A 21,365-nucleotide genomic window follows, 5' to 3' on the forward strand; every position below is an offset into this window, starting at 1 on the left:
GGGGGGGGGGGGGGGGGGGGGCGGCGGGGGGAGCCGAGCCCGAGCCCGAGCCGGCCGGCTCGGCCGGCGTCCCGGCGCTGGCGGCGGCGGTCCTGGGCTCCTGCGAGCCGCGCTGCACCGCGCCCTGCCCCCTGCCGGCGCTCAGTCGCTGCCGGGCCGCCGGGGCGCGGGGGTCGCGGGGGTCGCGGGGGGCGGCCGGGCCCCCGGACTCCGCCGCCGCCGAGTGGATCCGCAAAGGCAGCTTCATCCACAAGCCGGCGCACGGCTGGCTACACCCGGACGCCAGGGTCCTGGGGCCCGGGGTCTCCTACATCGTTCGGGTGAGTGGGCCGGCGCGACCCTGAGATCCCATCCTCCCCGGAGCCCCAGCCTGGGCACAGGGGCTCCCATCCCCCACTTCTTTCTCTGGGACACTCTGGACCCCGAGAGCCAGGTCTCTTTCCGTCCCTCCTTCTCTCCCCATCACCCTAGACCCCCATCGCCAGCCCGCGCTCAGCGGGCCGCCCCCACCCGGGAGGCGCTTGGGTCCAGGTTCCCACGGCGTCACGTGGGGCGGGGCGGGGAGAGGGCGGCTGGTGGGAGGGGGGCACGCATGCGCGGGTTAAGCTGAGCCCCCGTTCAGTCGGCCAGAGTCTGCGGGGGGCGGGGGAGGACGCGGGTGGGGGCGTCCTGCTACCCAGACCCCCACTGAAACCTCCTTCCCAGACTACAGAGCCGGAGACCTTGGCCTGAGGTGGGGCGCAGAAAGGCCGGGCCCCGCTAGGCCCCAGGATTCGAGATGTGAGACTCCGGGAACTTGGAAGGTGCTGTAAGGGAACAGGTCTTCATTTGTCCTGGTTTTATTATGAACCTTTTGGACGTACGGAAACGTGGGCCGATGGCCGGCCCGTACTTGCACCCACGCCTGTGAACGTTGCACGCTCCCCGCTCAGCCTGTCTGCCCCTGTGTGTAGTTTTTGATGAACCATCAGGAGGCAAGCGGCCCGGGGGAAGACGCTCCGTAAAATGCTTCCGTGCGGCCCCCTGGCCCACCGGGGCCCTGCCCGTCCACAGTTCATTGTCACATCCAGGGCCTGGCAGTATTCACAGCGCCTCAGTCTGGTTTTTGGGGCCAGGATCCTGGAGGTCTGTGTCTTTGCATTTGGTTGTTTTGTCTTTGGTTCTTTTACAACCTCTCCCCCGCTCGCCCCCCACCCCCGTACTGCGCTGAATAGTATCCCCCCAGATTCATGACCTTCGGAACCTGTGAATATGGTTTTTATTTGGAAATAGAGTCTTTGTTGACATAATCAAGTTAAGATGAGATCACACTGGATTAGGGCGGCCCTGTTGGGTAAGGAGAGGGAGATTTGGACACAAACGCTCCGGGAGGGCCCACGTGACAATAGGGGAGAAATGGAGCGATGCGTCCACAAGCCAAGGGACACTGAGGGTGGCCGCTCACCACCACCAGACGCTGGAAGAGGCGGGGAGGGCCCTCCCCTGAGCCCCTCACCGCCGGGGAGCAGGGCCCTGTCACACCTTGATTCCCAACTTCCAGCCTCCAGAACAGTAGGGTCAGGGTTACATTTCTGTTGTTTTAAGCCCCCAGTTTATGGTGCTTTGTTGTGGTGGCCCCTAGTGGCCTTGACTTTCGTCCATGTGTGGTCCAGGCAGGGTCCGCTGCATCCCAGAAGCCTGTTAGACATGCCGGGCCTCAGGCTGCCCCAAACTCTGGGTCTGTCTGTTCTCTCCTGGCGTCTTCTAACTTGGCTGTGGCCCCTTCTTTTGCTGAATCTCAGCTTCACTGGATTCAAGACTGATTTTGTAGTGAGATGTTTTGTGGGTGATGCCTTGGGCTTCAAACCACATCCCCTCAGGGGTGAGCTGTGTCTGCCCACTGGCCATGGCCACGGGGATTAGGAGTGTTCAGAATTCAGATACTCGTGTTGTTGAAGTGCAGGCTGTTGGATTATTCCAATGATCTTGACAGTTTTGTTTTGCTTTTTTTTCTGCGGTGCGCGGGCCTCTCACTGTTGTGGCCTGTCCCGTTGCGGAGCACGGGCTCCGGACGCGCAGGCTCGGCGGCCATGACTCACGGGCCCAGCCGCTCCGCGGCATGTGGGATCCTCCCGGACCGGGGCACGAACCCGTGTCCCCTGCATCGGCAGGCGGACTCTCAACCACTGCGCCACCAGGGAAGCCCGATCTTGACGTTTTCATCGATGCAGCAAATATTTAATGCATGCCTCGCCCTGCCAGGTGCTGATGGTATCGTAGGAAATGGGAAAGATCTGATCCCTGCTCTTACGGGGCTCAGATTTCTAGAGGGAGAGGCTGTCAGTAAATAAATAAGAGACAAACGGAAATGGCAGACCCTGGTAGATGCTGTGCAGAAATTACAATCAAGTGACGTCAGAGCAAGAGACTGGTGGCTGCTTTTAGCCGGGCTGGTGGGCGAGGCGCCTCTCGGGAGATGACATTTAAGCTGAGACCTGAGGCCACTGCGGCCCCAGACGTGAAACGATTGGGGAGAGAGAGTCCGAGGCAGGGGCTCAGCGGGCGCATTCGGGGAGCCGCCGGAGACCCACGTGGTGGGGCTGATGGGGGGAGAGAAGAGAGGAGGAATAAGATTTGGGGGCCGTGGGGAGAAGCTTGGCTTCGGATGGTTCTAGGCAGGGTTGCAGGGCAGCGCTGGAGCTGAAAGGATCTCTCCTGTGGAAATGGGCTGGAGGTGGGGCTGGAAGGGCAGCAGAGAGACCTCGGAGGTGGCTGGGGAGCAGTCGGGTGAGCGGATGCAATGGACCAGGGCAGCGTGGGGCTGGGGAGAAAGGGGCCACAGCATCCATGTTGGAGACAAGCCGGCAGGAGTCGCTGGCTGATGGGTGTGGTGCCCTGACTCAGGCTGCCTGGAGAGGCGCGGCCCCCGCGGGGCCTGAACCAGCCTCAGTGGCCTGCTCCTCCCCGGGGAGCCGCTTGTCGGGGGAGCCGCTTGTCTCCCTGCACCCGCATCCACCAGGTGTCCTGGGAGCCACGGAGTCCCCTCCCGGTTCACAGAGGAGTGTGAAGTTAAGGCAGGAGCAGTCGTATCCCAAATTACGCAGGGACAGGCAGGTCCAACCCTGGGTCCTCAAGAGGGGATGTGTGTCCCCACTTATGTAAGGTGGGGAAACTGAGGCACAGAGAGGCAGGGCGGTTACATGGTGAGAATCCAGGACCAGACCCAGAGCTGAGGCTCCTCTCGGAGCCTGAACTCGCTGCCACCTGGCAACTACCAGCGTGGTTGGCAGACTAACGGCCCCAAAGACGTCCCCGTCCTGGTCCCGGGCCCCGAGGATGTGTCACCTCACAAGGCAGAGAGGACTTTGCAGGAGGGATTAAGTTAAGAACGCCGAGATGGGGAGGACCCTCGATTCCCTGGGGGGCCCAGTGTCATCCCAGGGTCCTTATAAGAGGGAGGCGGGAGGGTCAGAGGCAGAGAGAGGCGGGAGATGCTGCGCTGCTGGCTGTGAGGATGCAGGAGAGGCCGCGAGCCAGGGATGCGGCGCCTCTAGAAGCTGGAAGAGGTGGAACTGATGCTGCCCTTGAGCCTCCGGAAGGACCAGCCCTGCCCGCACTTGGATTTAGCCCCGTGAGGCCCAAGTCACACTCCTGACCTCTAGAACTGTAAGGGAATACATTTATGTTAAATTTCTGGTATTTCGTTACAGCAGCAAGAGGAAACTAATACAGCAGCTGACTCACCTACCTGATGTCACAGAACCCTCACAAAACCCTGTAATGGTCCCTGTTTTGAGACGAGAAAAGGGAGACTCAGCGAGCAGTGATGCAATCAGGGCACCTGGGTTTCTAGACACTAGTGTGGAGCCTCCAACCCTGAGATTTCCTACCCAGTTTCTAGGGGAGGAAACGGAGGCACAGCTGCGTCAAGGAGCCCGGCGAGGGTGGTAGCAGCTGTGGTGCCTTTAGCGGCATCGCTGCAGTCCTGACTCAGAGCAGTTTAGACCCACGACGACATCGATCATCTCACGTGGGAAGCAGCCCCGGGCGGTGGCGGCTCTGGGGTTGGTTAATTTCACAGCTTGGGGACCTTGTCATGGATTCACGTTCTTTTCATCTGTGTTGGGGTGAATAGTGTCCCCAACCTGATTTGGAAATAGGGTCTTTGCAGATGTCATTAGCTAAGAAGAGGTCCTCCTGCGTTAGGGTGGCCCTGGACCGAGTGACTGGCGGCCTTGAGAGAAAGCCATGTGAAGACACGCGTGCAGACACTGGCCACGCAGCTCGAGGCCAGGGAGGCAGGAGGACAGCTACAGCGGAGGCCGGAAGGGGCGGGAAGGAGCCTCCCCTGTAGCCTCCGGGAGGACCCGGCCCTGCGACACCTGGGTGAGGGGTGTCTGGCCTCCAGGACTGGGAGACAAGAAACTTCTGCTGTTTTGAGCCGCCCAGCTTGTGGGGCTTTGTCACAGCCATCCCCAGAAACGCATGCAGCACCCTTGCCGTACCTTCCTTTCTCAGAGCAGTTCCTCTGTCCCCTCACCCTCCAGAAAAGAGCCCTCTTCCTGCCAGGTCCTTCTGTGAATAAGGATGCCTTTTCCGGAAAGCCCCAGACAGTGTCCTGTGATGTTCCCTAAACGGCCCCGTGGGATTAGCCTAGACCAGTGCCGCCCAGAGGCGGACGTGGAATGTTCCAGATCCGTGCTGTCCCATTGGTAGCCACGTGTGGCCACGAGCACTCGAATGGGGCTGGGGCAGCTGAAGAACTCAACTTTTAAGTTTGCTTCATTTTAAGCTAAGTTCAAGTGGTCGCCTGGCACTCCGCCCCCCTGTTGGACGGCTCTGGTCTAGATGGATACTTGCCCCGTCTGTGGATCCATCCCGTTTCCTTCCATCGGGGCTGTTTCCACGCCGGGCACTTCTCCTTTTGTTACCAAGTCCAAGCTTGTACTGGTCTATGCAGGACAGGCCAATAAATCGAGAGCCGAGTCGTTGGGGCAAGGAATAGCAACTTGATCTGGAGAAGACAGTGGACTCGTGTCCCAAAGAGCCATCTTCCCTGAGAGAGCGGGCAGGATTCTTTCATACTGAAAGGGGCCGTACTAAAGCCAAGCACTTCCTGGTTCCCTTCAGCCTCCGGAGGGCAGGTGTTAATTTATTCCTCCTGCAGGAGGCAGGATTCCTGGAGATGGGCCATTAGTGTTTAATTTAAGCTTTTAGGCAACATTCCCGTAGTGATTAGTTTGTAATAGAATACAAGGTTTCTTCCCTATGACACTTCTACGAAAATTCTACTAACAAGCCCTTTTTGCTTTTTGAGGTGCCCTCACCACGCGCTCTCTCGAGTTTCTCACGAGGAAGGCTTTGAATGGGGCACAGAGAGACTGAGAGCTGCCCCAGGGGCCCAGGCCTGGCTGTCTTCACCGCCCAGTCTTTCCTGAAGGCTGGTCTCGTAGGTGGTGGTGTGCGGGGAACCTTGGGAGGTTAGCTGTGCTCAGGTGTTTTTAGCTGTAAATGCAGCCGATTCCTTGAAGGCAAGGGGTAGGATGGCTCCAGGGTGGTTTAATTCAATGACTTGACCACATCCCTGAAGCCCCAGGTCTTTCCATCTTTTCCACTGCCGTCTTCAGCATGCTGGCTTAGCTGTCCTCGTGGTCACAAAAGAGCGGCCACAGCACCAGGTATCGCATGCAGATCCAACCATGTCCACTGGAAGAAAAGGCCATCCCTTTCGTTCTTCTCCCCACACCTCACTGGCCGGAGATGTCAAGCTCCATTCATGGCAGGGGAGGTGGGCCACCAAATTGGCTTGAACCAATGCTGAGCAGAGTGTGGTGCCCAGACCTCGGGGAACTTGTTATAAATGCACATTCTTGGGCTCCACCCCAGATCTGCTGAGTCAGAAACTCTGGGGTGGGCCTGGTGAACAATGTTTTACAAGCCTGCCGGCTGATTCCAACGCCCACTCATGTTTGAGAACCACCAGCCTAAGCCAGCTGCTTGCAATACTGTTGAATTAACCACTGCTCATTTATAACTAGTGTTTTGTAACCTCCACCCTGAAATGAACATCATATATATAACACCTATCTGCACATTTATTCCCCCCCCAAATCAATACAAGGTAATAAAACAGCAATAAAAAGGAGAAACACAGAGTCAACAATTCACAATAACATAGAATATGTTTCAGTGTGTAAACGCGTAAGCTTCTCTAGGCGTACAGCGACAGAGACAGAAGCCACCGTTCACACGACAGCTACAAACAGCTCTAGGGTTACTCTGGCAGCTCCAGTACCACCATTAGAGTTGCTGCAGGCCATGTGGTTTTCAAAATAGCGGATAACTCTTGGTAAAGCCTGAACGACACAAAATGAAGCCTTCTGTCAATATACAAGATAGTTGCAAGTTTCATTACATTCGATGCGTATTAAAACCATACCAGAAAGTTAAGCATAGAATTACTATGTGATCCAGAAATTCTACTTCTTGGTATACACCCGAAAGAGCCGGAAGATTATAAGTATATGACTGGCTATAAGGGTGAGGTTGAGTGAGTGTGTGTGTGTGTGTGTGTGTGTGTGTGTGTGTGTGCGCGCGTGTGCGCGCATCTAGGGAGGAGATAAGTATTCTTCTCTTACGGGAATTGAGCAGGAACTCAGATATTTGCACACCCATGTTCATAGCAACACTACTGACAACAGCCAAAAGGCAGAAACACCCAGCTGTCCATTGATGGATGAATGAATAAAACGTGATCCAGCCACACAGTGGAATATCACTCAGCCTTAAAAAGGAAGGAGGTTCTGACACCTGCTACACCATGGATGAAACTTGAGGACGTGACACTCAGTGAGAGAAGCCAGACACAGGACAGATACTGTGTGATTCCACGCACAGGGGGTCCCTGGGGGAGTCACATCCACAGAGACAGGAAGTAGGTGGTGGGGGCCAGGGGCTGGGGGAGGGGTGGGGAGTCCGCGTTTCATGGGGACAGAGTTTCAGTTTGGGGAGATGGGAAAGTTCTAGAGTTGGATGGTGGGGATGGTTGCACGACAATGTGAAGGTGCTTAGTGCCCCTGAGCTGTGCACTTACAAATGGTTAAAATGTTAAATTTAATGTCACGTGTATTTTGCCACGGTAGAGAAGAAAACAAACAAAAAATGCCCTAGATGCTTCGAGTTCTGTGTAAAATGGTGTCAGGTTGGAGTCGTGGTGAATGTTAAGGGCTTTACACAAACGCGAACGCCCAGGAGGATGCTCTGAAGTCCTTGGGGACCCAGGATCAGCGTCAGTGCAGGGCTCCCCAGATTTTGGAGGAGTGCACCCCACGATTTTGCAGGCTGCCCCTGAGTTTGTGTCGGCCCTCAGCTGGGCTCGTGATGCTCGCGGCGGGCTCACCTTGTGCGTTTTTGGCAGGGAGCATGGAGGCCGGCTCTGCCAGCCTCTGTGCGTCTGGTCAGGAGGCAGGGGTGCCCGTGCATCCCGACGCGGCTGCTGGAAACTTGATCTCTTGGTGTACGGGGGAGAGTGGCGTCCCCCCAGGTTCGTGTCCGCCGGGCCTCAGAATGTGACTTCATTTGGAAATAGGGTCTTTGCTGGTGCAATCAGGTTAAGGTGAGGTCCTCCTAGAGCAGGATGGACCCTAGATCTAGTGTGACCGATGTCCTTCTCAGAAGAGGGAAATCTGGACACAGACACACAGGGAGAGACCACGTGACCACAGAGGAAGGGGCCGGAGGGATGTGTCTGCAAGCCCAGGCCTGCTGGCCACCGCCAGTAGCTGGAAGAGGCAGGAAGGGCCTCCCTTGGGCCTCCAGCTGGGGCGCGGCCCTGCTTCACCTGGATGCTGGGCGTCAGACCCCCAGGACTGGGAGACCCAGAGTCTCTGTTGTTCGAGGCCGCCCCCCAGGAGACTAACGCACTCAGTTAAGGCGATGTTTCTCCCTGGGAAAGGCCCCATTTGTTTCCGTTATAATCAACACATATGTGTGGGGATGTACTTTCTTTTGGTCAGACCTTTAAAAGGGAAGGGTAACGTAGGTGTGTTCAAGTGTGCAAGGCAGTCCGCTGCTGCCCGGGTCCCCCTCGCCGGCCACCCCAAGTCCCCACCATCCGGGCCCCTCCGCCCAGAGCCCTGTGTGTCTGTTCCTCAACTGCATCTGTGGAGGGGGACTCTGACACTCTGCAAGCAGCCTGGTGCCCAATAAACGTTCACTAACTCGTCTTAGCAAAAATGGACAGTTCTGCCTGGATGGACACTTTTCATTTTGATAATTATGTGTTTATTTTAATGGTTATTAGGAAACACTGCTAGGCATCAAACCCAAGTTTTATGGTAGCAATATGCAGTTTCCTCTTTTCTTCATGCACACTTTTTCTTTCTTTCTTTTTTTTTGGTCGCACCACGCGGCTTGTGGGATTTTAGTTCTCCGACCTGGGGATTGAACCCGGGCCCTCGGCCATGAGAGCTCGGAGTCCTAACCACTGGAACGCCGGGGAATTCCCACTCATGCACATTTTCTTTTCTTTTTCTGTTTTTTGCTTTCTCCTTTTTGTTTTTGTTTCCCCATGCACGTTTTTTAAAAACTGAGATGTGATTCAGTGTCATAAAACTTACTCATTTAAGCTGTACAATTTAGTGGTTCTCAGTGCACTTGCAGATTTGTGAAACACTCATTATGATCTAGTTCCAGAACATTCTTATGACCCCAGAGGAAGCCCCGTGCCCACGAAGTCACTCTGCACCCCCTCCCTGTCCCTTGACAACCAGGAACCCACTCCCTGTGTCTGTGGATCGGCCTGTCCTGGACGTTTCCCATCAATGGAATCACACGCCATGTGTCCTTCTGTGTCTGGCTTCTCTCACTGAGCTCTGTGTTCTCGGGGTCCATCCACGTGGTAGCGAGTGGCGGGGCTTCTCTCCTTTTCATGGCCAAGTAATGTTCCAGTGTGTGGACGGATGACATTTTGTTTATCCATTCACCAGTTTATGGACTTTGGGGTTGTTTCCTACAGTTGCCTTCAGAAATAAACTCAGTTATGTTTATAAATGGAGTTTATTTAAAATGAAAACGCTAAGTAGTAATGGTACAGGACCTGTGGCACCGTGAGGGGTGGCGCGTCCTGCGGGGAGTGTGGTGAGCTGGGTGCTCGTCCTGTGTCTGCCCTGGAGTGCTGTGTGAACTTGGCTGGGTCCCCTTCCTGCTCTGAGCCTCAGTTTTCCCACTTGTAACTCAGTTTTCCCCTTACATCCTAGGGCCGGCTCTGGGTTGCCTGTGTTTCTGCGTTGGCAAAGGGGAAGGTGGGCTGCAAATCCACCGTTTGGGGGTCCCCTCCCGGCCTTCTCTGTCGGTCTCCCAGGGGCAGCTGTAACAAATGACCACAAACTGGGCAGTTAAAACGACAGAAATCTATTCTCTCCCGCTTCTGGAGGCCAGACGTCCAAAATCAAGGTGTTGGCAGGCTGGTTCCTTCTGAGGCTCTGAAGGAGAGTCTGTCTGCAAGCTTCTGGGGCCGCAGCCCTGCCTCCAGCTCCACATGCTTCTCCCTGCGTGTCTGTCTCTCAGCCCCCCTCTGCCTTTCTCCTGTGAGGACGTGTGGCATAGGATTTAGGGCCGATCCTAAATCCAGGACCGTCTGACCTTGACATCCTTAACCTGGTTGCATCTGCAGAGGTTTCATTCCACTAAGGTCCCTCTCACAGGCTGTGAGGCTGGGCATGTGGACAGACGCTCCTGGGGCTGTCACCCACACAGCACGGCTGGCCTTCGGAGACTTTGGGATCCTAGGTCAGAGGTCGTGCTCCCTGGCAGGCCCAAGGCTGAATTTGACCTCTGCCTTTTTTTTTTTTTTTTTTTTTCTGTCTTCTATTTAAAAATAAAAATTCCTTGTCATTGTTTACAAATTGGGGTGTTTCAGGCAAAAGCCCTAGATTTCAGGTGGTCTGGCAACACTGGGCTCCTCTGGCCCCTGAGCGTGTAGTTTGCTGCAGTATTCACCACCTCCTGCAGGGCCGGGGGCCACTCCAGAGCCTAGGCTGTGGGTTCAGATCCTATTTCTGCCGCCTACGACCTGTGACTGCTAACAGGTTACAGAGCCCTCGGGGCTGTTTCGCGAGGGGTCATGTTGTCGCGTAGTGTGGGCTTTGGGTGGAGCGGGTTGACAGGTCATGTGCGCAGCACACTTGGAACAGGGCCCGACATGCGACAAGTGGCTTATCAGTGTCATCGCTGCCTGGCACTCGCTTCAGTCACCTGCTTACCTTCCCTGCCTAGTGTGCTCTCCACGCTCCGGGAAGGGGACCCGTGTTGCATCTCCTCTCCCGTGCAGTTGAGTTGTGCACCCACTTCACCCAGGGAGGGGCTGGGGGTACTGGGAGGATTTCACTCACACAACCAGAATGAGCTGTACACTAGTTAGGGTGAATTAGACCCCTCACACCCTGGGGCCCTGCAGCACTGACACCCCACGGAGACACGAGCTCTGTTAGAGGGAGGGTACCTGTTGAGCAGCCAGCACCCACCAAAGCTGTCCACTCAGTGTGAGAGTCTACTTTGGGGGCAGGGGCCACAGCTAATTCTCTTCGAGGTTCTTCATGTCTAACGCATGCCTGGCACATAGTCCCTGCGGACCTGTCTATCCGTTCCTCCATCTACCTGTCCATCCATCACCCATCCACCATCCATCATCCTTGCATCATCTGTCATCCATCCATCCATCTATCCATCCATATATCCATCCATCATCCATCATCCATCATTCACCCATCATCCATCCATCATTCATCCATCCATCCATCGTCCATCATCCATCCATCATCCATCCATCCATCGTCCATCATCCATTCATCATCCATCCATCATCATCCATCCATCTGTCGTCCATCATCCATACATCCATCCATCATCCATCATCCATCATTCACCCATCATCCATCCATCATTCATCCATCCATCCATCGTCCATCATCCATTCATCATCCATCCATCATTCATCCATCCATCTGTCGTCCATCATCCATCCATCATTCATCATCCATCATCAATCGATCCATCCATCCATCATCCATCCATACATCGTCTATCATCCATGCAATGAAGGTGAGACACATCAGTTCACCTCCCTGCTTAAAGCTGTCCCACGGCCCACCAAGTTGCTCACAATGAAAGCCAGCCCCTCATCACAGCTCCAGGGTCCCACATCCTCTCATCTCTCATTGCTCCGGCCACACTGGAGTGAGTCTGGTCTCTCTAAGCTGGTTCCCGCTTCTGGCCTGTACTTGCTGTTCCCTTTGGCCGGATCTTCACTTGCCTTACTCCCTCCCTTCTCCTGGTCACTGTCTAGGGAGCTTCTGCTGTGTAACAAACCATCGCGCAACCTAGTGCATGGAAACAACAAAACACTTTGCATGTCCTGTGGTGCTGTGGGTCGGCTGGGGCTGAGTGGTCTCCTTCACATGGCGATTGGCTCCATGTCAGCTGGGGAGATGGGGGTGGGCCACGTGTCTCGTCATCAAGCAGGGTACCCCGGCAGGGTCGCAGGGTCCCAAGAGCAGCAGCGGAGCAAGCTCCGGTGACGGGTGACCGTGCCTGTCCGTGTCCTGCTAGAGCTGGTCACCCACCGTGTGCCTGCGCGCGCGCGCGCACACACACACACTGTCCACGCATGCCGTGTACACGCGTGTCCTCCTTGGCCCCCTTGTCCACACAAAAGGCACTGTGCCTCCTAGTCGGCACCTCGCTCTTTTTACAACTGCAGACTCTTCCATTCCCAGTACCGCGATTTATTTAGGTTTAGCAGAGGTACAGGCTGCCCGGTTAAATTTAAAGTTCCCAGGAACACGAACAATTGTCAGTATAAGCATGTTTTGTGCATGATTTGGGACATACACTAAGAAGATATTAATCGTTTATGGGAAATTCGAACCTAACTGGCATCCCGGGTTGGACCTCACAACCCTAGACGTGTCAAGTTTTGGGGTGTCTTCAATTTCTTGTTTATTCCTCCAGTGCTGCAAGTCCTGCAGGAGGGGAGGGGCAGGCGGCCGGGGGGCAGGGCACCCTGGGGCCAGCATAGGAAGGCATACTCCGCACTGGGCTGTGGTGGCAGTAAATACCCGCGCACCTGCCCCAGCGCCAGTCCTGCGGGGGTGGGGGGGGGCGGCGGGGGCGGGGCCTTGGGGGGAAGGTGGAGTATGGCTCCCAACAGCCACCTGCGCATACATAGGGAGCCCGCAGACTGGTGTTTCTGTGGGATAAAGTCCTCAAAGTGGAGTTTCAGGGTCAAAGCATGTGTGCGTGTATCATTTTTTAAAAGCCGAGGGGACTTCCCCGTGGCACAGTGGCTACGACTCCATGCTCCCAGTGCGGGGGGGCCTGGGTTCGATCCCTGGTCAGGGAACTAGATTCCACATGCATGCCGCAACTAAAGACCCCGCATTCCGCAACTAACGATCCTGCATGCTGCAGTGAAGATCCCGCATGCCGCAACTAAAGAAAAAAAGATCCCACCTGCTGCAACTAAAAGATCCTGTGTGCTGCGACTAAGATCCGGCGCAGCAAAATAAGTAAGTAAATAAATAAATATTTTTAAAAATTGAGGTAAAATTCACATAACTAAGTTAACCATTCACCATTATTTATTTACTTTCTTTCTTTTTTTTTTTTTTTTTTTGGACAGTGTCAGGTCCTAGTTGCGGCACACGGGATCTTTCGTTGCGGCGCCCGGGCTTCTCTCTAGTTGTGGCCTGTGGGTTTTTTTTCTCTCTCTAGTTGTGGCTCGCGGGCTCCAGGGCGCATGGGCTCCGTAGTTTGTAGCACGCAGGCTCTCTCGTTGAGGCGCGCAGGCTCAGTAGTTGTGGTGCGTGGGCTTAGTTGCCCCGTGGCATGTGGGATCTTAGTTCCGTGACCAGGGATCGAACCCGCGTCCCCTGCATTGGAAGGCAGATTCTTTACCACTGGACCACCAGGGAAGTCCCTACCATTAACCTTTTTTTTTTAAATTTTATTTTAAAAATTTATTTATTTTTGGCTGCATTGGGTCTTTGTTGCTGCACGCAGGCCTTATCCAGTTGCGGCGAGCTGGGGTCACTCCCCGCTGCAGTGTGCGGGCTTCTCATTGTGGCGGCTTCTCTTGTTGCAGAGCACAGGCTCTAGACGCGTGGGCTCAGTAGTTGTGGCGCACAGGCTTAGTTGCTCCGCGGCATGTGGGATCTTCCCGGACCAGGGCTCGAACCCGTGTCCCCTGCATTGGTAGATGGATTCCCAACCACTGCACCACCAGGGAAGTCCCCCACTAACCGTTTTAAATCACAGTACAGTGGTATTTAGTACATTCACAAGGTTGTACAACCACCAAATCTATCTAGTTCCAGAACATTCCATCAACCGAAAAAAAAACCCGTCCGCATTAGCTGTCACCCCCTATGCCCCTCCCCAGCCCCTGACAACCACGAACCCACTCTCTGTCCCTGTGGATTTTCTTGTCCTGGACGTTTCCCATCAATGGGGTCATATGACAGACGCTGCACATGGCTGTGCCAGGTTCCCTCCCAGCAGTGCAGACAGTACGTTGGAGGGTGCTGGTGGCTATCATCTGGCCACCCTGCCCCACCCTTCCCCCGGCTGTTCCTGCCTTCTCTGTCCCTCAGCATCGTCTTTTGGAGATTTTGAATTACCGAATTACCTTCCGTGGAAATGATAATCTGGGCAGGGGTGGGCACACTCTCCCTGGAAAAGGTCAGACGGTCAAAGCTTTGGGCTTCACGGGCTAGACACCCTCTGTCCCGCCTGCTCGCAGGCCCTGTCCCGGACCCTGGGGACGCAGAAGTGAACAGGGTCGCCACCATCCAGTCCTCCTGGGCTGACCTTCTAGTGGAGCAGAAAGAGAATGTGAACAGCAGACGGTTAAATGAACAACCAGGACTGAGCCTGGAGGAATCCACCGCTTCCAGGGAACAACTCCCTTACAGTCAGGGAGGGCAGCTCTGACGAGGTGACCAGGAGCCTGGAGCTGGGGAAGGAACCAGTCCGCAAATAGATGGGGGAAGGGACGGCTGGGGCTGGCTGGTGCAAAGGCCCTGTGGCAACCAGGCTGGGCCTCATAAGGACAGAGGCGGGGGCTGGAGCCCAGGGTGACGGGAAGGGGGGGCGGGGGGCTCACTGGAGGGAAGGCCTGGGTTCCACGGTCAGGCCCCAGCTGGGCTCTGCTGGGCTGGCGCTCACCCTGTGCTCTCTCCCCTCAGTACATGGGCTGCATCGAAGTCCTCCGTTCCATGCGCTCCCTGGACTTCAACACTCGCACCCAGCTCACCAGGTGAGGCCCGGCTGCGGGGGTGGGGGGATCTGGCGTGTAGCTCTGTGCTGGGAGGTGAGGGTGGTGGACTCGGTGACAATTCCCTCCCCCTTCCCGGCTTGGGGAGCCGTGCTCCGCAGGGTCAGAGCAATCTGGGGCAGGGCACAGTCCCAGCTCTGTCCCCGCCTGCTGGTCACCCACGCTCTCCGGACCCCAGATGATCTCCTGGAGACGACAGCACATCCCTCAGAGAGTGTATGGGTCCCACGAGGGGTGCTGAGGACGCCCCAGCATGTCCTGGCACCCAGGGGGTGGTGCTGCTGGCTCCCGGTTGAGACTCAGGGCAGGGCTGCAAGGGGTTGGGAGCCCATCCACGGCAACCAGGGCATGTCCACCGTCCCGGCTTTTTTTTTTTTTTCGGTATGCGGGCCTCTCACTCTTGTGGCCTCTCCCGTTGCGGAGCACAGGCTCCGGACGCGCAGGCTCCGGACGCGCAGGCTCAGCGGCCATGGCTCACGGGCCCAGCCGCTCCGCGGCATGTGGGATCTTCCCGGACCGGGGTACGAACCCGTGTCCCCTGCATCGGCAGGCGGACTCTCAACCACTGCGCCACGAGGGAAGCCCCCGGCTTTTTTTTGGTGCAGAGAAGGCATGGTGGTGTCATGATGCTCCGAGCTGCCTGGACCTGAGTCATGTACAGTCAAGGGTACAACCAGGGCTGAGGCAGGAGGGGCCCACATTGTTCTGCATGTTGAAAACTGACTTAGTGCATTCACCAGAGACATTAAAAAACTCTATTGAGATATAATTCACCCAATCAAAATGTACAATTCGATGTATTTTGCTGTTTTCCAAGTTATGCAACCATCACCACGATCTAATTCCAGAACATTCCATCGCCCTGAAAGGAAGCCCCATCCCCATTAGCAGTCACCCCACCCCCTCCCCGTCCCCTGACAACCACTAACCCACTCCGTGTCTGTGGACTTGCCTGTTCTGGACGCTTCCCGTCCATGGAATCACACCCTGTGTGTCCTTCTGTGTCTGGCTTCTCTCAGTGAGCATCGTGTCCTCAGGGTCCATCCACATTGTAGTGAGTGTCGAGGCTTTACCCCTTTACGTGGCCGAGTGATGCTCCCGTGTGTGGAGGGACCACATTGTGTTTATCCATCTTCAGCTGGTGGCCGTTCGGGTGCTTTCTACCTTTCGGGCTGTTGTGACTTGAGCTGCTGTGGCTGCCCACGGGCAGGCTTTGTGTGGACGTGTGTTTTCAGTTCTCCAGGGTGTGCACCTGGGGGTGGGATTGCTTCACACTTTGAGGAGCTACTGCTCCATTTTGCCTTCCCACCTGCGGGGTGAGGGCTTGGTTCCCCTCATGGCACCAACATTGTTGAGAGCCTTCTGTGTGTCCATCTGACCCTCAGGATCCTGTAAAAGTTCCAGCCCCTCCGCAGGGATGAGCCGTTTCATGGAAGTCTCTCCCATTCTGTTTGGGAGGGTTGGTTCTGCCATTGTGTCTGGGGACCCAGAGCAGAGGTCATCCTCTTATGCCACAGACGGGAATCTTGGCCAGCCTGTGGCCACACAGAACGTGGGGTTCAGGCTGAGGGGCTGTGCCAGCAACCCCAAATCTGACCCCCAAATCTGTCAAGTGGGCTGTGGCTCAGAGGTCTGTTGGTCACTGAGAAAGAAAGAGCTGGAGGTGGGGAGCTGAGGGCAGGGCACCTGCGGGGCACACAGGTGGGTGGCTGGGAGCCCGGAGCCCCTGGTCCAGGCTTCCAGGTGCCCCAGCATTCCTCCCTCCTCTGAGCCCCTCCCCGCTCAGGATCCACTGCACCCCTTCCTCAGCCCATCGCCCTCTGACCTCCCCCCTTCTCTGCGCCTCTGCTCCCTCCACTCCAAGCTCTCTAAGCCCCCGCCCTCCTCCGCCCACACAGGGAAGCCATCAACCGGCTCCATGAGGCTGTGCCTGGCATCCGGGGCTCCTGGAAGAGGAAGGTGGGTGAGGGGCCCATGGCCTCCGGGCGGGAGCGAGCTGGGGGCTCATAGCCACCCCGGGGCCTGCCTCCCTGGTGCCCTGTGCCCCCCGCAGGCCCCCAACAAGGCACTGGCCTCCATCCTGGGCAAGAGCAGCCTGCGCTTCGCAGGCATGAGCATTGCTGTCAGCATCTCCATCGAAGGCCTCAACCTCTCCGTTCCCGCCACGCACCAGGTGAGCGCGGCCCGCCCCCCCCCCCCCCCCCCCCCCGCGCCTCCCAGTCCCTGCCCGCCCCGGCAGGTGAGCAGACAGGCCTCTCTGGCTGGTGAGTTCTGGTTGGCACCAATCCTCTCTGCGGGAATCTCTCCGCTTTGCCCTCCGCACCCCTGTTGCTATGCTTTCCTCCGTGGCTCCGAAGCTCCCCCCCCCCCCCCCCCCAGCCTCTGCCAGCCCCGCCCAGGGCAGGGTCTGCAGACTCACCTAGGTGAATCCTGGAGGCATGCTGGGCACGGGGGCCCTCGGGTGAAGTGCAGATGTTGGTGTGAACTGCGCACCGGGAAGCGTGTGGATTTTAGCACGCGTGTCTGTGTGTCTGTGTCGGGGGTGTGGTGACGTGTCTGAGCCTGGTGCCCATGTGCGCACGTGTGAGAATGCCCGCCAGTGCGGGGCGGGTTTGTCCTCCCATGCGGCCGCGTGGCCGTGGGTCTCTGCGTCCTGCCCTGGCTGCGGGGCTGCCCGTCCAGTGGGGCTCTCGGTCATCCTGGCGTCCTGTCGAGGGGATGGCTCATCCCCTCACCCCTGTCCTTCCGGTGCCCCTGTGGCCTTGGTCTAGTGACTGGCCCGAGCCCCTGTCTCCTCCCCCGACCCTGAAGCGGCAGCCCCGTGACTGGTGGTCTCTCTTCGGCCAGATCATCGCCAGCCACCACATGCAGTCCATCTCCTTTGCGTCGGGTGGTGACACGGTAAGGCCGGGACTGGGGGTGGACTCCCGGCCCCTCTGTCCCCCCAGCCCCGAGACCCCTTGCCTGTGCCCATCGGTCCCACCCCCCGCGTTGCTGGGACTCCTCCGCCCACTGCCCTCTCTCCCCAGGACATGGTGGATTATGTGGCCTACGTGGCCAAGGACCCCGTCAACCAGAGAGGTGAGGCCCGGTGGGGGCGGGAGGGGCCCTTGGGCTGGAGCGCGTCAGCCAGCCGAGGCCCCGCTGATGCTGCGCCACGACCCCCAGCCTGCCACATCCTGGAGTGCTGCGAGGGCCTCGCCCAGAGCGTCATCAGCACCGTGGGCCAAGCCTTCGAGCTGCGCTTCAAACAGTACCTGCACAGCCCCCCCAGGGTTGTCGTCCCCCCGGGAAGGTACTGGCCTGCCCGCCCCGTCCCCCCGCACCTCTGCCAGCCCTGCCCTCCCCTCCCCTTGTCCCCTCCCTGCTCTGTGCCCCTCGTGGCCCACGGCTCGGCCACCAGGACCCCATTTCCGCATCTGTAAAAGTGGGATAAAAACATCCCCACTCCTGGCTGAGGTGAGAGCTCAGGGAACTGGTTGGCGGGGGTGGCGGTCATACTGTCGTCGTTAGTCTGCACGGGGGGGGGGCGGGGGGGGGGCTGGGGCTTCTGCAAAGGGCTGGACTGCACGCCCTGCTGTCTCAGCCATTGTGGCGGAAGGCAGCCGAGGAGGATGTGTGAGCGATCGGCGGTGGGCTGTGTGCCAGCAGAACTTTATTTATGGACACCCCAAACTCTGAATTCCGTCTGACTTTCACATGTCATCAGATGGTGTTCTTCGGATGTTTTCTTAGCCATTTAACAGTTCTGTGGCGTAAAAGTGTAGAAACCGTCCTCAGCTCCTGGGCTGGCAGAGACAGGCAGTGGCCTGCGGTCGGCTATTTAAATATCTGGACAGACAGGAATTGGCTAGAATAAGTAGTGAATAAGTGAATTTCTTAGAAGTCCGATATGCACCGATGAGAGGCCAGCGCGCACAGCTGGACACGCCCCTGTGGCCTTCGCACGGGCTTGCACGCCCCTCGCACACGCACGCCGGGGCGGCCCAGCCCCTCTGCCCCCCGGGCTGCAGGGCCCTCCTCGGGGCCCCACTGCGACCCGCTGTCCCCCCCTGACTGAGCGGCAGTCAGCGGCTTCTCCTCTTTTGCTCTTAGGAACCACCCTTGCCTGGATGAGCCTCCGTGGCATAAATTTCGAAGGCGCCATCCAGGGCCAGAGGGAGAGGGCATTTTCAATGCTGAGGGGGGTCGCCACCCTAAGCCGTGGCTTCCGGGTTCTGGGTGCAAGCCTGGCGCTGTGCCCTGGCTCTCTGGTGGGACTGGCGTGGGCAAAGGGGGTGGAGACCAGCTTTTCTGAGGCCCTGCTTGGTTCGGCCAAAGCCCTGAGGCTCGTGCAGAATCCCCTTTGAGGGACAGAAAGGGGCACCCAGACCCTCCATCAGCAGCAGTTCCTGGTGCCACCGCTCAGTTGTTGGGGGGCGGTCAGGGTCCCTGGGCCTGGCTTGCCGCCGCACGCTGCAAAGCTCCGCCTGGAGTCCTCGGCACCCTGTTGGGAGCCAGCCCCTTCCCCTGTCCCGTGCTGGGGCCTGTGCTCCCGCTGGTTCTGTGTCCGCAGGCTGACCGGGCCGGAGGATTCGGCCTGGGGGGACGAGGACGAGACAGAGCACAGCTACTACAACCGCACTCCCGGGAAGGAACCGCCCCTGGGCGGGCTGGTGGACTCCAGGCTCACCCCCACGCAGCAGCCCTGTGCCCTCGGGGCCCTTGGCCAGGTCAGCCTCTGGGACCTCGTGGGGAGGGCGTCCCAGGGGGCCCTGACCCCCAGCCCCTCCTTCTGCTCCTGTCCTCCGGGATCCTAGAGGAGGGTCTCTTGTGCCGCCCCCGCCTCCTTCCTCCCTCCCCAAACCGCCCAGATCTGCTCGGCCCTATTCTTGACACTTCAGACGGGATTCCCATCGCAGACATTGAGGAAATGGGTACAGCAGTGATTGAATTAGGGCTTCCAAGGAGGATAACGAGAACGTACCCCAGGGAGGCTGACCAGCCCTGGTCAGGAGGATGTCCCTGAGGGCAGGGTTTGGGCTGGGCCCTGATGGGTCAATAGGCGTTGCCCAGGAGAGCAGTGCGGGGAGGTACATCAAGGTGCGAGAGACAGCATGTGCCGGGGCAGGCGTTCCAAGTGGGGACGGCCCATGAGGCTGCAGCAGAGGTGTGTGGTGGGCGCGTGGGCAGACTGAGGCCAGGGAGCGGGGGATGGGTTCAGAGGCGAGCTTCGAATCTGGCTCATAGGAGGGTTGGTGTGGGAGACTGGGGTGCTGTGCTGGGAAGAGGGGGTGCTACAGGCCAATCAGGAGGGTTGCCGTGGGAGATTGGGATCTGGGCTTGCACACTGCCGGAGGACCCCTTGCTCTTTTTTTCAGGGAGCATCTCCTGCTCGAAGAGACGCCCGAGGCCCGCACTGGGACGTGGGCCCCTCAGGTACGGTCGGCTGCTCTCTGGGCTGTGGGGGGGCCCAGCCCTCCCCCTGGGTCCCCACCGCTCCTCACATTGCTTCCACTCTTTGGGTCTCACTCCACTTTCACCGGCGAGATTGTATTCACTCCCCACGCTCTTAGAGATTTGACAGCGTCTGCTTTTCTTTTTTCTTTTTCCTGTGCAGACCAGGTTCCTTGTATTTTGGGCATAGGTACTGCATCTCGTGGTTCAAAGCACCAGAGTATAAAAAGGCATCCAGCGAAAAGTCAGTCCCCCTGCCCCATTTGTTTTATCCACCTCCCTAATCAGGTAACCGCTGTTAGTAGTTGCCATGGAGAATTTTGCATGCACATTCAAGTCAACTCAGACGTACATGGCTTTCCCCGGTTTTTAGACAGTGGCGTGCTATCTACCCCTCCACCTTGCTTTCCCCTCGTAACAACCCAGCTTGGAATCCTCCCCACGTCAGGGCACGGCAGTCGCCCCCCTTCTTTTTCACCGCCGCGTAGTCCCTGCCACGTCAAGGACCGTCCTCGCTCAGACATTTGGGCACTTTCCAGGTGTTTGCCACGAAAGCCTCCACCCCTCAGCTCTGTTCAAGGGCCTCCGTAGAATCCGTACCTGGGACAGTGGCCGCTGTTCCATGTGATACAAATCACACAGCTGCCCTTTTGATTTACATTCCCACCAGGTATCGTGAGCTTTTAACAAAATGGTAGAGTTTTCAGCCATTTAAATGTTAACGTTATACAACATTTACAGTGACAGAGGAGGCTAAAATCCCCTTTGCCCCGGCTCCGAGGTCGTGACCTCACCCCCCTGGCACTTCTGTGTCTCCTTTCAGCCTTTATTACCAACAGGCCCCCAAAGAAGTCAGGATCCCGAGGCAGGCTGCGGGCACCTTCGGTCTCTCTGGGGCTCTGTCTGTGTCTGTGTGCTCTTCTGAACGGCTGCGTGCTAGTCCCCTGTCCTTGGAGTTGCTTATTGACGTGGCCCCCTCTTGATGGGTGGCAGACCCCTTGGGCCCCCCCCCCCGCCGTGTGTCCCTCCCACGGATGCTGAGCTGTGGATGGAGTGCACACGTCAGCCACAGTAGGGAAGCTGCCAAATGGCTCCCCGATGTGGCCGGGAAGTGTGTTTGCCCACCAGCCCTGCTGTGGCTGCCTGTTCCCTCACAGCCGTGCTGACATGTGTTGGGCTTTTTTTTTTAGATCTTCCCAAACAATCTGGGCATTTCACTGCCGAGCATCAGAACCCTACTGGCTCCCGGAGCTTGTGGTTAAAGAACACGCGTGGCACTGGGTGCCCCGCAGGTGCCCAGCCGTCATCTGGCCCTGGTCAGCTATTTCTCTGGGACATGGGCTGCTCAGGCCTGACTCCCAGGGCTCACTAGCATTTCCTACCCCTGAGCCTTTGCACATAATGTTATCACTTCTTATCATGCCTTTCCCAAGTCTCTGGCCAAGAACTCCTACCAATATGTCAATGCCCCAGCTCCAATGCCCAGAAATTTTCTCTCTTTGGACTCCTGCAACCCAGGTTTCTTCCTTCTCACTTCACCTTGATTATAAGAGGCCGGGAGAATCTGTGCCTCCTCTGTGCAGACTGGGAAGCCTGGGCTGAGGCCCCTTGGCCCCCT

The 21,365-nt window shown here is 57.6% G+C and overlaps 1 protein-coding gene across 1 annotated transcript in view; it reads left to right on the forward strand.

Annotated features, from left to right (window-relative positions):
• Window positions 1-21,365, forward strand: part of SHC2 (SHC adaptor protein 2) — a 29,094-nt gene that overhangs the window by 858 nt on the left and 6,871 nt on the right. Inside the window, exons 3-13 of the mRNA XM_007460455.1 lie at window positions 39-320; window positions 13,629-13,692; window positions 13,778-13,869; window positions 14,223-14,293; window positions 16,210-16,270; window positions 16,365-16,484; window positions 17,123-17,212; window positions 17,260-17,392; window positions 17,480-17,606; window positions 18,867-19,023; window positions 19,672-19,729. Of these exons, the coding sequence (XP_007460517.1) occupies window positions 39-320; window positions 13,629-13,692; window positions 13,778-13,869; window positions 14,223-14,293; window positions 16,210-16,270; window positions 16,365-16,484; window positions 17,123-17,212; window positions 17,260-17,392; window positions 17,480-17,606; window positions 18,867-19,023; window positions 19,672-19,729 (1,255 nt within the window). The remainder of the gene's footprint in view (window positions 1-38; window positions 321-13,628; window positions 13,693-13,777; window positions 13,870-14,222; window positions 14,294-16,209; window positions 16,271-16,364; window positions 16,485-17,122; window positions 17,213-17,259; window positions 17,393-17,479; window positions 17,607-18,866; window positions 19,024-19,671; window positions 19,730-21,365) is intronic.

The sequence above is a fragment of the Lipotes vexillifer genome, unplaced genomic scaffold (assembly GCF_000442215.2).
Source record: "Lipotes vexillifer unplaced genomic scaffold, Lipotes_vexillifer_v1.1 scaffold225, whole genome shotgun sequence".
Lineage (NCBI taxonomy): Eukaryota > Metazoa > Chordata > Mammalia > Artiodactyla > Lipotidae > Lipotes > Lipotes vexillifer.